General features: G+C 42.5%; 1 protein-coding gene across 1 annotated transcript; it reads right to left on the reverse strand.

Annotated features, from left to right (window-relative positions):
- Nucleotides 1–3,225: 3,225 nt before the first annotated feature.
- On the reverse strand, nt 3,226–3,597 carry LOC125838397 (uncharacterized). Its single transcript, XM_049517463.1, has one exon. It carries the CDS (start codon nt 3,595–3,597, stop codon nt 3,226–3,228), a length of 372 nt encoding a protein of 123 aa, XP_049373420.1.
- Nucleotides 3,598–18,766: the final 15,169 nt, after the last annotated feature.

The following is an 18,766-nucleotide window of genomic DNA, read 5'->3' on the forward strand; positions in this document are numbered from 1 at the left end:
TTCAAAAGAGGGAAGGCTTCCAAGTTATGGTTCAAAGTTGTGGTTCAACTTTGAGGTAGGTGATTAAACGTATCAAGGACACTTTATCCAATTCTAAGTGTCAACGATCGCTAGTTAGTATAATAACCCAACTAAATGAGTTGGGGTCAAATCCCACAGGGAGTGATACGTGTTTAAGATTCAAGAGTAAAGTATGAATATGCTCAAGTCAATCATAGGAATAGACATTTACGAGTAAAAACATAATTCAAATTAAGGGGTGACACGAATGTCAAATAACATGGGGGTTTTGTTTTAACTATCAGCTACAACAACAATAAACAACACGAATTAACAAATAATGAGACGGGTTCTTGGGATGTGATTGTATTATAGGCTAATATAGACAAATGGGTAATTGCAACTGTTAGTAAATAGATATAAATCAGTGACTAAGCTAGACTTTAGTGGGGATAAACTTTCTATCGAACAATTTACCCCGAATCAAATTGCTTTCTCTCGAACACCAACAAGCAAGCAAATAAGAACAACTTTCACTTTAATCCATTCACTCTCTTGAGTTGAATGTGTGGAAAAGGGTTTAGAATTCACTCTCTAGAGCTGAACACATGACAACCCAATACCCACAGACCATCAATTCAGTAATCTTGGTTTTAAAACCTCTCTCTCAAGCAAGCCAAAAACACTAAGGTAGAATTGCATTTGCAACTACAACCCTTTAAATTAAACAACAATTACTGAATGAAATCACTTCTAAACAACATTTAAACTAACAATTAGCAATACCCACAAGCTAAATCAACCCATAATCACATAATCACTCCCCAAGAATTGGGGTTTTAGCTAGACATCATAAAAAGTAGAAATTGTTACCCAATTGTGTTTCCATCAACTGGTAAGATTAATTTCGTCTTTACAAAGGTCCAAATTGAAGAATCTCAAAGACCCACTTCCAATTTCTCAAAAATGGAAAACTTCAATTCTTTATAGCTAAGGAAAAGTTGTCTCAAAACTCAGAGTTCAAACTCAAAAATTACTCTAATGAATGTTCAGACTAAAATTTGATACTGAACATAATGTTTGAAAATGTATTTATAGTTGCCAAAAATATTCTGCGAAGGACCATTCGGTGCAATAAGTCGGGCTCACCCATCAACTCGGCAATCCGCCCTTTGGCCAAGTTCATCGCCTTTCTGCTTTGGCCTTCATCATCCTCGAGTTCTATAACTTTGGGCGATCCAACACTGCATCGCGGAACCACACGACGACACGCCGACTGCTCATTTCTATCGCCAAATTGATTTTCTCCTTCAGGGCTTGGCACACTGGAACTTTAGGCGGTCAAAAGGTCATTAGGCAACTCGCCAAATGGACTCGGCGATCACCATGCCTTCATTTCTTCGCTCTTTCAGCTCGCTTTGCTCCTTTTTGCAAGTTAGTGTCTATGCTTCATTCCTCGATCTAAACACCTGGAAATCAAGGGTTTTACATCAGTTATTGGCACAAAACAAGCATTTGAGGACACAAAATCTATCTAAATAAAGCTCTAAATGAGTCCAAATCGTGGACTTATCAACACCCCCAACTTAAACTTTTGCTTGTCCTCAAGTAAAACTCAAGTTCAACAGTTCAGAAAAGATGTCTCAAACGGTGCTACATAAGACTCAATCATGAATGAACACAAAAAGACTCAACTTACTCATGCAAGGATCAATTGTGCACTCAAAGATTCAAGTTGTGACTCACCGTTGACAAAGATTCTCAAGTTCACAATACTTGCTTCAAATGCAAATTCAAGCTCAACAAAGGTACTCAAATGCCCTCACACAAAGGATGATTCCATATTCACACATAATGGTTCAACAATTTATTGCTCCAGAATCACAATCAACACTCACACTTACAAACATGAACACATGCATGACTCCACCCATAGGTTTGCCCTTATTTTCCAATCAACACTTGTTTCAGCTCACTCAAGATCACAAAGGTCTTTTCAAGGCTTGTAACGGGGATGAGTGCAAAGGTATGGTCATTTAGGTTTAGTGGCTACTATCCTCATGAAATGCGGTATGACCAACACTTCCTTTCCTTCTCCTCATCATTCTCATTTATGCTCATAAGTCACCCCATTATTCACTTCTTTTTCTCTCTGTTTTTTGTTTGGAGGGGTTCCATCTTTTTCACAATCATGGATCAAAGGGGACTTCTTTGGACTTCTTAATTTAACTTCTCTTTTCACCACACCCCCAACTTAGGCTTTAAGCCTAAGTTGGATATTCAAACCAACCACATCTCATGAGGATTATGGGTGAAGGGACAAAGAAAGCTCACAATTTACATCAAGTTTCTTCCAAGAAAAAGGGTAAGGCTCAAAGGGTGTTCAAGCAAAAATTACACACACAAAAGGTTGGCCACAAAAGAGGTATAATGTCAATTTTTTTCACACTCTTCAAAGCTGCCTAAGATCATTTCAAGAGATTGCATAACTTAGTCAATCGGACCAACGGGGTAAATTCTAGGTGTCATCACACATAGTTCACGATAAGCTCATCACACAAGGCATTGCCACCAAATAACAAACAAGACTACACACTTTCGCTAGTGTGCAATGATCATCACAAGAGACTCATTCGATAACCGGCTAGTCACAACGAGATGCAAAAAGTTCACATATTGTCTATGCAACTTAATTTGGCCTCATCATAGCCGCATATTCATTTTTGTTCGATTATGAGCACTATTTAAGTCATCGGTATTGATCAAGATCGATACTCAAATTTGCACAAGAACAGTCATAATTAAATACACAAGAGGTGGCAAAATTTTCTAAAGGGTCCAAAAATCATTTAAATCATTTACATTCAAACAAGGAGCCACAAGCTCAACCATCCACAAAAATAGTGCTAAACACAATTTATAGCCCAAAACTCAGTATATACATAAAATGTCAACAAAATAAGAATCACAAAAGGTGGGCCTCACCCCACCACAAAACAAAAGTATTTTACCCTCAAACGCAAGAAAATATCCACAAAGTCAATAAAATAAGACATCGAGGGAGGTAAAGAGAAATCCTGTCTAAACAGTCGCTCTATCTGTCGAGGCATCAGTGCCCGGTGCATAACTCTGATCTTGGGCCTCAGTGCCCGGGGTCACATCAACAGTTCCGGATCTACTAGGAGCTGCCATGGACATCTCTGTCAGCGATGTCTGGATCACCGACTATATAATCATCTCCTCTAGATCTGGCAGGTCACCATATATGCTCTCCTCCCACACCTCTATCTGCTCCTCGTCGGTCTCTGCCTCCGACTCATCCGCTGCTATGCCATTCCAGTATACCTCTCTGGTGGTGGCTAGAGGAATCTCAAAAGTCTCTAGGGCATCTACATCATACGCTGCCTCTAGTAGTGAAGTGAAGTCTGTAGACTTTAGATAGTCTACATCTTTCATCCGATATGCCACATCAGCTTGCAAAGCCGTAATCTCAGAAGTCTCCCCATGTCTGCTTTCACAAGTCTCAACTCTCACAGTGAGAGTGTCAATGGAAGTTCGGAGAGGAATCAGTGCAGCAAGGATGACACTCTCAATCATCCATGGGACCGCAACCTCTAATCAGGTCACCCTCACATCAGCTGAATGGGCCAGGTACCCCATCTTCAGGATCATAGCCTGAGTAATCTTGGCAGGCTGGGAAGAGATAGAAGTACTAGGGCCTTGGGAGGAAGAAGTAGGAGCGGATGTACCTGAAGGCCCAGAGGCCGGAGTAGGAAAAGATGTCTCTATAGGTATAGAGTCAACGTCCACCTCCGGAGATGTATCTACCAGAGTTGCTCTCCTCATGTCGACCTCCTCTCATGTGTACTCGACCTATATACACCAGATATCTGTGGAGGAAGTGGAAGTCACCTCAAAATCTCTCGTCTCATCACGAAGAACTCCAGCACGTCGACATAGTTCTGTAATCAGCACCGGGAATGGCAGGGAGGTCTGTCTCTGCTTGGACCTCATGGCCATCTCTTGCTCAATAATAAGTCCCATGACGATGCTCCTTTTAGACATAATCGACCCGATGCAGGCCACCTTAGGATGGCGGAGAATGGACTCATTGTGGATGGCATAATTGAGCTGCTGATGAATCCAAACCAATATCGTGCAGCTACACTCAAGTCCCTCTTCTCGATTGGGATTCCTGCCTCAATCCACCTCGGGGTGGGGTCAGATATGAGGGGAGCCAGCTAGCCCTTGAGCTCATCCAATAACGTTGTAGTGGTATCCAGAATGGGGTAGTCGAAGTTTGATCCCCTATCAAGTGTCGTGTTGATGTGATCAGGGCTACAATGTACTATTGTCCCCCGTACCATAATGGACCCCACCAGTCTGAACTCACTGAACTTCTCCTTGCTTTTAGGAACCAGATCACCATATGCTGAGTAAAACTCCCAGACCTATATAGGGATGTATGGGCCTCAGGGTTTGGTAAACTGCTCAAACCGATGGTATTAGAGTGTCTCCCTCACCCTAGAGTGTCTTCCCTCAAGGCTTTATGTAGATAGTAGCTTCTCATCTAGGATAGTCTGTAACCCATCGACTTTCAGTATGTTGAGTAGCTTGGGAAGAGGGACCACATGTGGCACTGGAGCAACATGAGGTGCTGGAGCTGACATTGTATCTGTTGGATAAGGAGTGGTAGCTGCTAGGACTCTAGATGAGTCAGGATGAGATCTAGCACGGAGTTCTATCTGCTTGGATTGTAGTGGTTGGTCGTCCTCCAGCTCAAATAGTGTAGCTTGGGAGTCGATGGACTCTCTCACCCTGCCAGAGTTGTGCTCCAGAACCTCTGCAACTGGCTTCTTGCCTTTGCCCTTGCCTCATGTTTGAGGTTTTGTTCTTCCCTTTTTAGGAGGGTTGGTTCCCCCTTCGTTTATGATTACTCCTTGTGCTGGTTTACGAGGAGGCATGTCAATTTTGGTCCTAGCCATATCTGCAAAAACATCAAAGAAAGTGAGGAACAGTTCAAGTAAAAACATAGAAGAATATTTGCAGACAGACTCGTCGATCCGGTTGGCGAGTCGTTGAATCACTTTGGTGAGCCAGAACGTGCTCGTCGAAAGGATTGGCTCAAAATTTTCTCAGAAGAATGGCATGTCGTCGGTGGGAAAGGCCTTTCGGTGAATCGCCAACAACATTCGGTGAGCTAAGACTAGCCCGCTGAAAGTTACAGTGCATTTTAGCGGTTAGGGGCGCAGAAAGGGCGATCAAGAAGGACTTTTGGCTAGTCGTCGAGTGCACTCGGCTAACTCAGGCTTCTCACCGAAACTAACAGAATCAAAGTCAAGATTAATCATGAAATTAAAGGCGATAAGGAGGACTTCAATCGTTCCATCATTGGGAAAATTACGTCATTTGGCACAAATTCGGGTTACTTAGAATTCACCCGACTAGACCCAACATCAACAAAGCAACACTCAATAGTTTTGACCAATTTTAAAGGATACAACATTCAGGAAATCAATGAGATCGACAACTTAGGCAAGATATTTGAATTACAATAGACAATCAAGCATACAATTACAATTAGAGAGGCCATCACATAGCACTAAGATAAGAACAATTGCAAATGAGTTCAAATCACTAAATGTGAATTCTGGGTTCGAAAACCAACCTTAGAAGCTGAATAAATAATTTGAAACGCTAGGCGGCAAACAATTCCAACTCCGAACACACAAATGACGATTAAAATGTGATAAAAATGCAAAAATATGGAAAATATTGTGCGGGTGTGAGTTTGGGAAGTTCAAAAGTGAGGGAAAATGAAAGAGTTTGAAAGTTTAAACTTTTGGCCTTTAAAAACCATCCAATTATCGCCCATTCGGTGACATAAGTTTTGCTCGCCGACCCACTCGATATCACACCGAGTGGGCTCTTACCTCGCTGAGTTTTACAGTACCTCCAGTTAAATTGGGGGTCCAAACGGCGGACAAAGTCGTAGTCGCTGACTTGGTCGGCGATTCACCAATTTGATCCTGAGCTCAATGAGGTTTACAAACTTTAATTTCAAAATTTCTTGAGTCCAATGGCAGTCCAATTCGGGCTCACTGACCTGTTCGGTGAGTCGCCGATTGGAATTTTAGCTCGTCAACCTGCACTTTTCAAACAACTTCCACACTTTGACCTACATAATCCACACACCATTATTTCAAACTCAAAAAGAAAGAAAATAAAACTTAGGTTGCCACCGAAGCAACACCTTAGTTAACGTCGCAGCACGAAGCAAATCCACGCTCAAACCTCATTCTTGGGGTTGGTCATAGTATCACTAGGCGACACCTCTTATCATCTCGAGTTTAAATGAGACGAGATATGACCCATTTGGGTCTCCAACTGCTTGATCGAGACAGAATGAGAGGTAACCGTCTAGATAAGGATCGACATATATTCTTTCATTTCTTTCAAAATCTTGTCCTACCCCTCAACTTTGTTGAGGATATGAGAAAGCATATCCTCCGACCAACCACCTTCCGAATCATTTTGCTTCTAACGCTCGTGGGGAGACACGTACATATCCTTCTCCCCATCCTTCCAATTAACTAAATGAGCAAGATAGAGTATTAGAGGAGATTAGGGAAAATGTAGAAGTGCTAAATCAGATGAGCAGTTCTCACTCTAGATCTATCCAGCTAATTGAAACTCTCTTGGGTCATGTGATGCCTCATCTCCATCAGGCACGAAGCAAGGGGCAGCCAAATGATGTTTTGGCTAGCCCCAAAAGTGAAGTTTAGGTGTTAACCCGCATCGTGCCACGACGTTAACTAAGGCGTTGTTTGGGAGACAACCCAAAACCCTTAACTGCTTTGATTATGTTATTTTTGAAATAAAGGTGCTTTGATTTTATAGGATTGGGCATGAAAGTTTGTGAAAAGTACAGCATGAATTACACAAGTTCAATTGGCGAGTCGCCGACTAGATCAGCGACCCCGCAAAGACCGTCGTTTGGATCCTTACTTTGACTGAAGGTCCTGTAAAACTTTGCGAGGTAGATAAACACTCGGTGGATCGCCCAAGTAGTGGACCAAATTCAACTAATGTCACCGAATGAGTGAGATCTGGATGGTTTTTATAAAGCCACGAGCCTTGAATTTCAACTTTTTTTATATATTATCTCACTATCAATTTTCGCAAAATCACACCTACTTAGTATTTTCAGAATTTTCGCACCTCGTAAGTGTTCTAGCTGCTTTAGTAGTGCTTGGATCTGTACTAACCTGCAGCCTAGCATCACAAACTTGACTTAATCTGCCTAAAAGGTTGGTTCTCCAAACCCCGCATTTAATTGTGATATTTATATTCTCTTTACAAGTAATATTATCATATGTCATGTATTGTGCCTTTCTGATAAATTTAGACTATTCGGCGTGCTTAGGCGAGTTCGCCGAATCACTGGGCGGTTCGCCAAATGACTCCATCTCACATTTAATTTCATGCTACTTATGATAAGGGCTCTGTAACGATCAGCTAGAAATCTTTGATCGCCAAAAGTATTCGGCGACTCGCCGAAAGTCTCCGTGGTCGCCCTTTTTGTCTGCACCCCTGAACCTTTTACCACTGTATCCTTCGGTGGATAAAATCCTGCTTGCCAAAGCAACTTGGCGACTTGTCGATCTATTCGGCGAGTTTTTCTGCAATTGCACCCCTCTGAATTTGATTTAGTTGTTTTAACTTCTTCTGAATTCTTTGCAGAAATGGCTAGAACTAAAGTTGCAAGAAGAAGCAGGCCACTCCAAGGTAAAACAAAAAGTATTACAATCAACGAGGATGCAGATGCATTCAAAAACAAGGTTGCTAAACTTTCCACAACTGGTGAAAAAGGCAAGAGCAAACACAAGACCTTTGAATTATCAGATGCAAGCACTGGCAGTAATGGCTTTTACAGAAATGACCCCAACCAATCTAAAAGCAAAGGTGTGAGATATGATGAGGATGATATGTTAACAACACAGAGGTCTGAGCGGCAAATAAATAAGCTGAATGATCCATCCAGGGGCTAGGACTCCCCAGCGTACCACTACTACACCTCCAGTTCCAGAACAGGCAATGATATTAGCACCTCCAGTACAAGGTCCTCCACCTAAATCAATGAATAGATTAAAGGCTGAGAGGCTGAGGACAATTCTGGAGGGAAAGCGTCTGTCCATAGATGGGGTTATAGAGAAGCACCCAAAGATAATTGAGTATCTGAGATACCACAAGTTCCAAATCTTCACCAAATCCCGTTGCCCTTATATTCCAAACTGGGTAAGAGAGTTCTACATTGCATACAATACACTAATACCCCAGCAAAAGTAGCTAGCAGCAGCCTTCAAAGAAGTTGACTATGTGGTTGTCAGAGGCATGAGTGTGAAGTGTGATAGTGAGAAAATCAAACAGTCTTGGGCATGTCAACGAATATTGGGGATCACTGCCAGTAATTGATCAGAACAAAGAAGCTGGATGAGATGAAAAAGTGGTTAGCCCCACTAATTTCAGATGAGACTCCAAAGTGGTCGGCGGAAAGAGTTTCGATTGAAAAGAAAGAACTAAATATAGCCGCAAGGATCTAGTTCAGTTTTATCAACAGCACAATTATGTCGTCCCAGAATGAGTCGATCCTTCGACTTGCCAAGGCAGCTTGCCTGGGTTGCGTCATAGAGGAGACTCAGATAAACTTGGGTACAATCATTGCTTCAGAAATACTCATGCGGGCAAGAAAGAGCCGAACCTCTCTTCCATTCCCAATCTTCATCACAGAATAATGCAAACGAGCTTGAGTGCTCGAGATACCAAGAAGGATGTGGAAGTGATGCCCACAGCCTCTACTGATATCCGGAGGATCAAAGCCGAGTAACTTAAAGATCAAGCAGAAACGAAAAAGGCAGCATCGGTGGAGTTAGTGAACACAAAATCATCACTTGCAGAGGCAACTCTGCCTACTCCGGTCCCAGGTCCTTTAGGTATATCCAATGCCACTGTTATTCCCACTGATACTCCAGGTTCTTCTGCTGCCGCGCGATCGCCAAGACCAACTACTGTTGTTGCTATTTCCCGGTTTTCACTCACCAAGGCTTCTCTACTCCGAATGGGACATCTGGCCTTTTCTGCTGATCGTCGGGCTGCTAAACTAGAGGCCTTTATTCCAGGCATGATCCAGGTTACCCTAACTGATGTTGTGACACTTCTGAGTACTACAATTGATGCCTTAGCGGCTTGGATAGCGGTGTGTGAGCACAACCAAGGGTCCACAGAGGAAGTGAAGGCCTTAAAAACTACCATTGCTGAACTGCGAGAAGATGTGGACCACCTGAAGTCCACTGATATGTACATGGTCTTTGGAATAGTGGAGATTCTAGACGTGCCTGAGATTCCTCAGACCACCACTGGACATGGGAATAGAGCGAAGCATAAAGCCGATCCTGAATCGGAGGTAGAGACTGATGAAGAGATGTTTGAGGATGCTGCAGTGGACGATATAGCCGAGACTGAAGAAATGATGATAGATGATGTTGTACAGGCTTCCTTGGCAAAAGCTCCTGCTGCTGGATCCAATGAAGCTGGTCCTTTTGGAGGTCACTCTAGTCACTGAATCCTAGATAGATAGAGTGACCGATTAGCCAGGATCACCTCTTTACCTCCCTCTATGTCTTTCTTTATTCTAAATTCTGGATATTTTGTTATTTGAATTTGAGGACAAATTGTTTTTGTTTGTGGTGGGGTGAAACCCACCTTTTGTGTGTTATTTGTGACTTGTGTTTTCACTTATGTATTTGGGCTTTGAGCTATTAATGTGTTAAATACTGCTTTCTGTGGATGTTTGAGCTTATAGCTCCTTTTGTTCTTAATTGCAAAATGAGTTTGACCCTTTCGAAATTTTTTGAATTTTTCACACATTTTTGCCACCCGCTATATGCTCTTTAATGTGGCTATTCTTTTGCAAAAATTTGAGTCTCGGTTCCGATCAATACCGATGACTTAAATAGTGCTCTCAATTGAACAAACATGAATGTACGGCTACGATGAGGCCAAATGAAGTTGCATAGAAAATATGTGAACTCTTTGCATCTCGTTATGACTTGCCTAGTATCAAATTGATTCTTTTGTGATGATCATTGCACACTAGCGAAAGTGTGGAGTCTTGTTTAACTTATAGTGTTAATACCTAGTGTGACGAGCTTACATGTGAACTATGCATGATAGATCCTAGAATTTGCCTTGTTGGTTCGGTCAATTAAGTAATGCTATCTCTTGATATGATCTTAGGCAACTTCGAAGAGTGTGAACCAATTTGACATATACCTCTTTTGTGACCTACCTTGTGAGTGTGTGATTCTCTCTTGAACACCCCTTGAGCTTTACCTTTCTTTGGAAAAAAGTTTATGAAAACTAGGCCTTTCTTAATCCATCACCCATAATCCTCATGAAGTTGTGGTTAGTTGAATAGCCAACTTAGGCCAAAAGCCTAAGTTGGGGGTGTATTGAAAAGATAGGGGCAAGTCAAGAAGTGCAAGGAAAGTCTCCTCTTACCCATGATTTTAAGAAAAATGGAACCCCTTCATATATAAAAAAAAGACAAAAAAGAAAAAAAAAAGAATGAAAAAGAAAGTTGTGGAATAAAGTACAAAAGAATTGGGGTTTCCTAACAATTCATGGGAAGCGAATAATAGGATGACTCACGAGCACTAAAGAAAATGATGAAGGAAAAGGGAAGGAAGTGTTGTGAACACCACATCTCATGAGGTTGAAAGTCACTGAGCCTAAATGACCATACTTTTGCACTCAGCCCTATTACAAGCCTTGAAAAGACCTTTTTGATCTTGAGTGAGCTGAAACAAATGTTGATTGGAAAATACGGGCAAACCTATGGGTGAAATTATGCATTATGTTCTTCTTTGTGAGTGTAAGCGTTGCATCTGATTCCAAAACTTTAAACTGTGAAACCATTGTGTGAATATGGAATCATTATTTGTGTGAGGGCATTTGAACACTATAGTTGAGCTTGAACTTGCATTTGAAGCAAGTATTGTGAGCATGAGATTCATTGATATTGGTGAGTCAGAACTTGAATCTTTGAGTGCACATTTGATCTTTGCAAAATAAATTGAGTCTTGTTGTGTGCATTCATGATTGAGTCTTGTGTAGCATTGTTCGAGACACCCTTTTTGAACGGCTGAACTTGAGTTTGCTTGAGGAAAGCAAAAGTTTAAGTTGGGGGTGTTGATGAGTCCACAAATTGGACTGATTTAGGGCTATATTTTGACAGAAATTGTGTCCTCAAATGCTTATTTTATCTTAATATCTGATGAAAACCCTTAAGTTTCAGGTATTTGAAGTTTGAAGGAAAGCATGGACACTACGTCACAAAAATGAATGAAAAGGCTGAAAAGAATGAAGAAATGAAGGCTTGAGGATCACCGAGTCCACTTGGCGAGTCGCTGAAGGGTCTTAATTCGCCTTTTGTTCCAGTGTGCTGAGCTCTGAAGGAAATGATCAAGTCGGGAGAAAAATGAAGCAGTTGGCGCATCGCCGAGCAGTTTCGCGAAGCAGTACCATGTCGCCCAATGACCCAGAGCACGACGATGCTGAAGGCTGGTGCAAGACGGCGATGAACTACACTAAAGGGTGAATCGTCGAGTTGATCGGCGATTTCGACTAACGACGCCGAATGATCCGCTAGAGCATAAATCTGTGAAAGCTATAAATACTAGTTAGAGTTGTAGTTTTAAGTGTCGAACAATTATTATAATTTTCATATAGAATAGTACTGTTTGATATTTCTGCTCTAAGTTTGAGAGGGTTTTGAAGACTTGAAGAAAAAGAGGGTTTCATCTCCAAGGATTTGGACTTAGGTCTGTTGGATTCTTCATTCTTGGCCTGTAACAAGACTTAAATCTTCATACCCATTTGAATGCAAGCTCATTTAGGCATATATTTATATCTCTTGATGTGTGGCTAAAACCCCCAATTCTTGGAGTGTGATTTAGCGAATATGGGTTAAGATAAGTGTTGGGTCTTGCTTGCTGATAGTTTAATCGTAGTTTAATTGTGACTTCATTTAGTGGTTGTGGATGAATTTAATGAATTTGTAGTTGCAAATACAAGTTTATTTATGTGTTTTCGGCTTGTTCGAGAGAGAGGTCATAAAACTAAGACCACTAGATTAATGGCCAGTGTGAGTGGGTCGACATGAGGTTTATCGAGAGAGAGTGAACCCTAGTCCCATGTCCACACACTCAGCTTGAAAGTGTGAGTGGGTTAAGGTGTAGGTTGGTCTTCATGCGGCAAGTAGGTGTCCGAGAGGAACCCGCTTGAAACGGGGTAAGTTGCTCGAGAGAGAGGTTATCCCCCTTAAAGCTTAGCCTACTCACAATTACTCTATGAATCTTCTATCGAAACTATGTACACAATAATCTAGCTTAATTCGTATTCCCGTCACATCCCAAGGATCCCCTCTCATTGCTTAAAGAACCCTAGTCCCATGTCCACACACTCAGCTTGAGAGTGTGAGTGGGTTAAGGTGTAGGTTGGTCTTCATGCGGCAAGTGGGTGTCCGAGAGGAACCTGCTTGAAACGGGGTAAGTTGCTCAAGAGAGAGCTTATCCCCCTTAAAGCTTAGCCTACTCACAATTACTCTATGAATATTCTATCGAAAGCATGTACACAATAATCTAGCTTAATTCGTATTCCCGTCACATCCCAAGGATCCCCTCTCATTGCTTAAAAACCCTTGTTTATTTTGGTGTGTAGAGGGTCAATGGCAAATCTATCGGGATGCAAAGATGGTAAATGACAAACAAAAAATGGCCCGATTAATTCAAGAGGAGCGCAGAGTCCTCACGGGGAGCTTGCATACTGTGCCAGATATTCACCGGCTATTCAAACTACACAAGTGTGACTGGATGGCTCGAGACCCAGGGACGTATAGCGAGGAGATCGTCCGGGAGTTCTATGCTTCTTATGCTGCCACTCTCCACGGGTCCATTTCCAAGCGGTCAAAGCCACTAACTCAGGCCCCACTCACTTCCACCTTGGTTCGAGGGTGTCCGGTAGACATATCACCCGCCACCATTAGCCGTTTTCTCTATGGTCCTACCACGGGCCACTCTTGGTCTCCTAACACTTCCGAGTTTGATTACCACTGGGACATCGTGCGGAGTGGTGCTTTCCAGAGGAATGCTGAGCAGTGAGAGGCTGTGATACTATGGCTGGCCCGGTACATTGCTACAGATGGAGAGCGAGCGGAATGGGTCGTTGCTCCACGGTTGGGCATCCGGAAAGCCACATTGAATTTTGTAGCAAAGTTCTTCTGGCTGTTGGTATGCAACAGAGTGTCGCCTACAAAAGCTGACAATCAGGTCACTTGGGACAGAGCGGTGATGGTTGCTGCATTGGTGGTGGGAGTAGAGATCGACTTTGCCCGAATGCTGCTGGCAGAGATCCACGAGAGAGCTTTCAGGACCTCCACTACTTACCCTTTCCCCTGTCTGATCTTTCACTTGTGCAGGGACTCTGGAGTGCCGATCTGGCATTATGACAGGCTAGTCCACCCTACAAGGGCATTGGACATCGGCCTTATTTGGGATGACGCAAATGTGGCAACACCTCGCAGAGAGCCCCAGATTGAGGTACCCCCCTTGGGCTTCGATCTTGCAGACAGTGTGGGGCAGGCACAGGGCGGTGACCCCATTATCCTAGACCACACTGACACTGTCCCAGGCTCCTCTTCTCAGGCAGCTAGTGCTGCTCCTAGTTCTTCCCGGTCCACACCACAGTTAGGTGCGACGGTTGTCCCGATGGCCAGAGTACAAAAGTTAGAGGCGCAGATGGCCACACTGTTGCATCACATTCAGCCGTGGATGCAAAAGTCGATTGCCGAGTCTGAGGCTAGAATGGAGCGCATGATGGAGGGGATGATGGACCGTAAGGTCCTGGTGGTTAATAAGCGGCTTGACGCCTTTGAGTTGCGAGTCCTCGAGCGATCAGTTCCGGCTACAGACTTATCTGCTTTGCAGGCTGACATAGCCAGCCTCCGGACTGATGTTGATGCCATTCTTGCTGCACCTTCAGTTGAGACTCAGACTGCCCATATTGCGCTAGCTGATGATACAGTGCTAGATGCTCTATTCAGTGGCATCGCCGAGGAAGGTCCTTCACCGACACATGCCAAGGGCAACCGGCACCGCTCTCATCCCACGGAGGAAGAGAAAGCTCAGAAAAGACAGCGTCGGCAGGAAAATGAGGCTAGGAGGGCTTCGATCGCAGACGAAGAGTTACGCCAGCAGAGGGTACGTGAGAGAGCTGCAGGGGCATCGAGCTCTGCCCCAGTTGCAGAGGATCAGCCTATTTTGAGAGGCGTTGCGAGCATCACTGATGGTGCGGAGCGTTTGATAGAGAGCACTACTGAGGGTGCTAGGATTGCTGAGGTGGGCACTACTGAAGGTGCCCCCATTGATGTTACAGAGGGCTCTGGGAAACCGGATCCCCCTGTTTGTTGATGATTCGACGGCGCTTTGCGCCACAGGTTTGCTTCACTCAAATCCATTCACTTTTACTGTCTATGTATGCATTGTGGTCAATTGCATCTATTTTTGTTGGGGGTGGGGTAAATGGATCGTGAGTGATAGGGTGAAGTCTGAGTAACCCAACTCATCCTCTCTTGGGGTTTTCTTGCCTGTGTTCTTTTACCCCAAGAGACTGTTTAATTTTTCTTGAACTGGCATGTCTTAGGATTGTGTGTGTAGAAGCATGATACATAACGAAGCATGATAGTTTAGGAAAAATGATACCCGTCTGATTCTGGGTTGTATGCTAGAAGTAGGCTACGATTTGTTGATTGTGTTGGCTCTGAGTATGACATAGTAACAATCGACCTGATTGCATGATTAAACCTGAAACTTGAACTGGGTAATCTGATAATCTGATAATGAAACTATGTGCCAAGAGTGGGTGAGAATCATTGACTGTTCAAACAGTTTTGTGCAAAACTAGAACTTGCCCGGTTAGTCCTGCTAAGATAATTCAATCTAGAAGATAGGAAGTGATCATAGGCCGTTGTTCTGAAAAATCCATAAACTGCCTAGAAGGATTCAACCAAATGAAATAATTGTTCCCTTTGATCCAACTTTGAACCTAAACATAAACCATTTCTTTCTAAAACCCCGAACTCATTTTCCCATAATCTACTATGTTGGCCCCGGTCCCTCCTTGGACATGTGCACTTTGACTTAGGCCAAAAGCCTAAGTTGAGGGTGGCTAGTGTAAAAAGTAACTTCAATCTTGGCCCTGACCTGACATCGGGTATTGTGCACCTCAACTAACGGAAAATCTATAAGTTGAGGGTGGCTATGAAAGAGGAAACTGAAAGAAAAATGGGGATGAAAAGAGTGGAATTTTTTTTTGGGGGAAACGTAAGGAAAGGATGTGAATTATTAAAAGAGAAAGGAGCAATAAAATAAAAGGAAATTGACCTACAAAGTTTAAAGTCACTTCCGTGGTTGAAGAAAATCAAGGGAAAGCGGTAAATCAATAATATGACAAAAATAAGGCAAAAAAAGGTTAAAAGCCTAGTGTAATGACAAGGAGGGCAGAAAGTCACTAAACAGTACCCAAATGGACCACACCTGACCCTGAGCCTACGTTACAAGCCAATAAAGTCCTATAGTGATCCTGGAGTCTAGTTTGAAGAGTCTGAGCAGTGAAAATAAGGGCAAGCTTATGGCAGTAAGCACTAACTGTATTTGAAATTACTTCTGAGCGTGAGTGTTGAATAAATCTTTGTACTATGAATGAAATTAAATTTTTGCGAAAAGAGGATTTCGTTTGAAGTAAGGGCACTAGTTCCATTATTGGAAAGTTGGTACCTGGGTGACAGTGAGAGGGTGTCTGTTATGTGTCAGTTGGTTGGTATGTGTCATGATGTGATCCACATGAGTTGGCTTGTCGAGTCTAAGAGAACGAATGTGCACCCGAACAATGAGGAGGTAGAGAGCCATGTGATTGCTTGAGTTAGAAATGCTTGCTTCTGTACAAGTGTCGTTTAGAGTTCTAGTGCGTCGCTTGAGGACAAACAACGAATTTAAGTTGAGGGTGTTGATATACCGTGAGTTTACGGTATTTCTAATACATTTCACTTACAAGTTGTGTGTGTCTAGGGCCTTTTTATATTGGTTTTTATGTGTTTTATCATGTTTTGCAGGAAAGGTGTTCAGGCGCGGAAGTTTAGAGACAGCTAAAGGAAATGCAGAAAAAGGCATCCACGGAGGTCATCTACGGACCGTAGGTCCATTCACGGTCCCTAGGTGATAACCGTAGATCAGCAGGCATGTGTTGAGGACAAATCAGGGAAATCTGACCAAGTGTGGAACCACGGTGCCCATTGACGGCCCGTAGATTGATCTACGGACCGTACTGTTGATCCGTAGAGTGAGACTGCGAGGGTTTCAGTACCTGATTTTTGAAGATTCTAAGTATGGAGCTACGGAAGGGATTAACGGACCGTAGGTCGATTTACGGTCCGTGCTGCTGGTCCGTCGTTTGCTTCAGAGAAGCTGATTGTTGGATGCTGAAATATTTTCTAAGTCCCGAGTGACGGAAGGGACTTACGGACCGTAGATCCATCGACGGTCCGTAAGTCAGTCTCGTGGATTAAACCTCGTTTTTGGGGTTAGACACTATTATTCTATTTTTGCTTTGTAACTTTGGAGATTAATTTGCAACCCTAGCAATTATTGATTTCCCAAGTTCGTTTTGAAGATTTTGGGCTTTGCAATTCAAGTTAATTTTCTGGGTATATTATTCTCTTTACGTAAGTTCATGATTTCTTCATCTACAATTATGAATTGTGTTCTTGCCAATATGAGTAACTAAATCCATAACTAGGGTTGTGGGAACCATGATCGATTAACAAAGTATGAATAGTAAATAAGCAATTCTTGACTAGTATTTTGCATGCTTTGATAATTCTTTCGTTTAAAAGTCTTTTTAACGGTGGCCAATGTTAGAACTCGCCTTGTTACTACTTGCCGGACCAAGGAGGTAATTAACAAGAAAAGAATTATCAACATAGATTTAGTGTGATACTATCTAATAGGCTAGTGTCGATTGGTGCGAAGTAATAACTAAGCCAAACATCGATTATGATGTCTAATATGAGGTAAAGGTAAGGGTTAGTAAATTATACACACGTAGCCGGACCAAGGTGCGGGGTGAAATTCTCTAGATGCCGGACCAAGGATTTAGAGATACCTAACTTATCACTTTGCATGTAATACACTAGAAAAGGGTTGTTATTACTAGGATTACTGCGTTATGAGATTATGGGAAACACGTATACCCTAGTTATTTCTCTTATCTTGATAACAACCAAAGTTGAGTTTAATTATTGACTACTTATTAAGTTCTTACTATTTGTTTCACACAAGCACAACCCCCATTTTTATTACCTGTTTCTGGAAATAATTTGACTAATTGAATATAATTGTTGGTTAAAAGTAAAGTCTAAACCATTTTCCTCGTGGGATCGATCTCAACCTACAAGTTGGGTTCTTTACTTGATAACGATCGCTTATGCTTCTAAAAGGAGGTGTAATTTGAGCATATCACCATTCTTAATTGACACATTTGTGTCCTCTTTAATTTACAATGTTTTTACTCGTTAATGTCTTTAGCTATGACTAGTTAGAACGAAATATTATTTTTCTATAAATTCTCAAAACCACTCTCCTGGGACGATCCCAACCCTTGGTTGGGTTACTGAACTATTGTATAATCGTAGACACTTGCATCGGAAGTTGTGTCTTGATTACGCAAACATCAATGGTCTGTGGAGAGACCCATGGTCTGTCCTAATCAACCGTCGACGGGGTTCTAGGACTTGAAATCTGGGGTCCGACCTATGGCCCTGGACCAAAGACCATCGTCCCACCTACGGTCTGTAGGTCCTGGCGTGGGTCTACCCTTTGCCAAATTTTCTAGTCTTTATGGGGAGGGGCTGCAGGTGGCCATCCACGAACCCCACCTACGGTCTATGGGTTGTGCCCGTTGATGGCACCTGCAACTTCTAGAATCTGCATTCTTGTCTATCTAAGATATGGGATGTTACACTATCTCCCCCTTGGGAACATTCATCCTCGAATGATGACTAAACTAGCTGAATATGGAGGGAGAGAGTTGCAAACCCTACCACTAAATACTGGAAACTGAAATTTCAGTCAACTAAGTTTCAAGAATATGCAATTACGTTGAAAATGAAAGTATAGCTGAAGGAACATGATTCTAAGACTGAATTTACGCATGAGTAACTGAAAGACTGGAGAGGAACTATTACCTCAAGTTGGAATGGAATCGGAAGGGAAGAGATGAGGATACTTAGACTTCATGGCTGCTTCTGCTTCCCAAGTTGCTCCCTTTATGAACTGACTCCTTCACAAAACTTTCACTGAAATGAATTCTTTATTTCTGAACCTTCGAACCTGACGATCAAGAATCTCAACTGGCACATCCTCATAAGTGAGACTATCCTTCACAGCCACACTTTCTAAAGGTACTATAGATGCTGAATCACCAACACACTTCTTTCACAATGAAATGTGAAATATCGGATACACTACTGCTAGTTTTGCTGGCAACTCTAACTCATACGCCACTTTACCAACCCTTTTCAAGATCTTATAAGGGCCTACATATCTAGGACTTAGCTTCCCTTTCTTGCCAAATCTCATCACCCCCCCTTCAT

This window comes from Solanum verrucosum, unplaced genomic scaffold (assembly GCF_900185275.1).
Source record: "Solanum verrucosum unplaced genomic scaffold, falcon-dt-bn FXZP01000150.1, whole genome shotgun sequence".
NCBI lineage: Eukaryota > Viridiplantae > Streptophyta > Magnoliopsida > Solanales > Solanaceae > Solanum > Solanum verrucosum.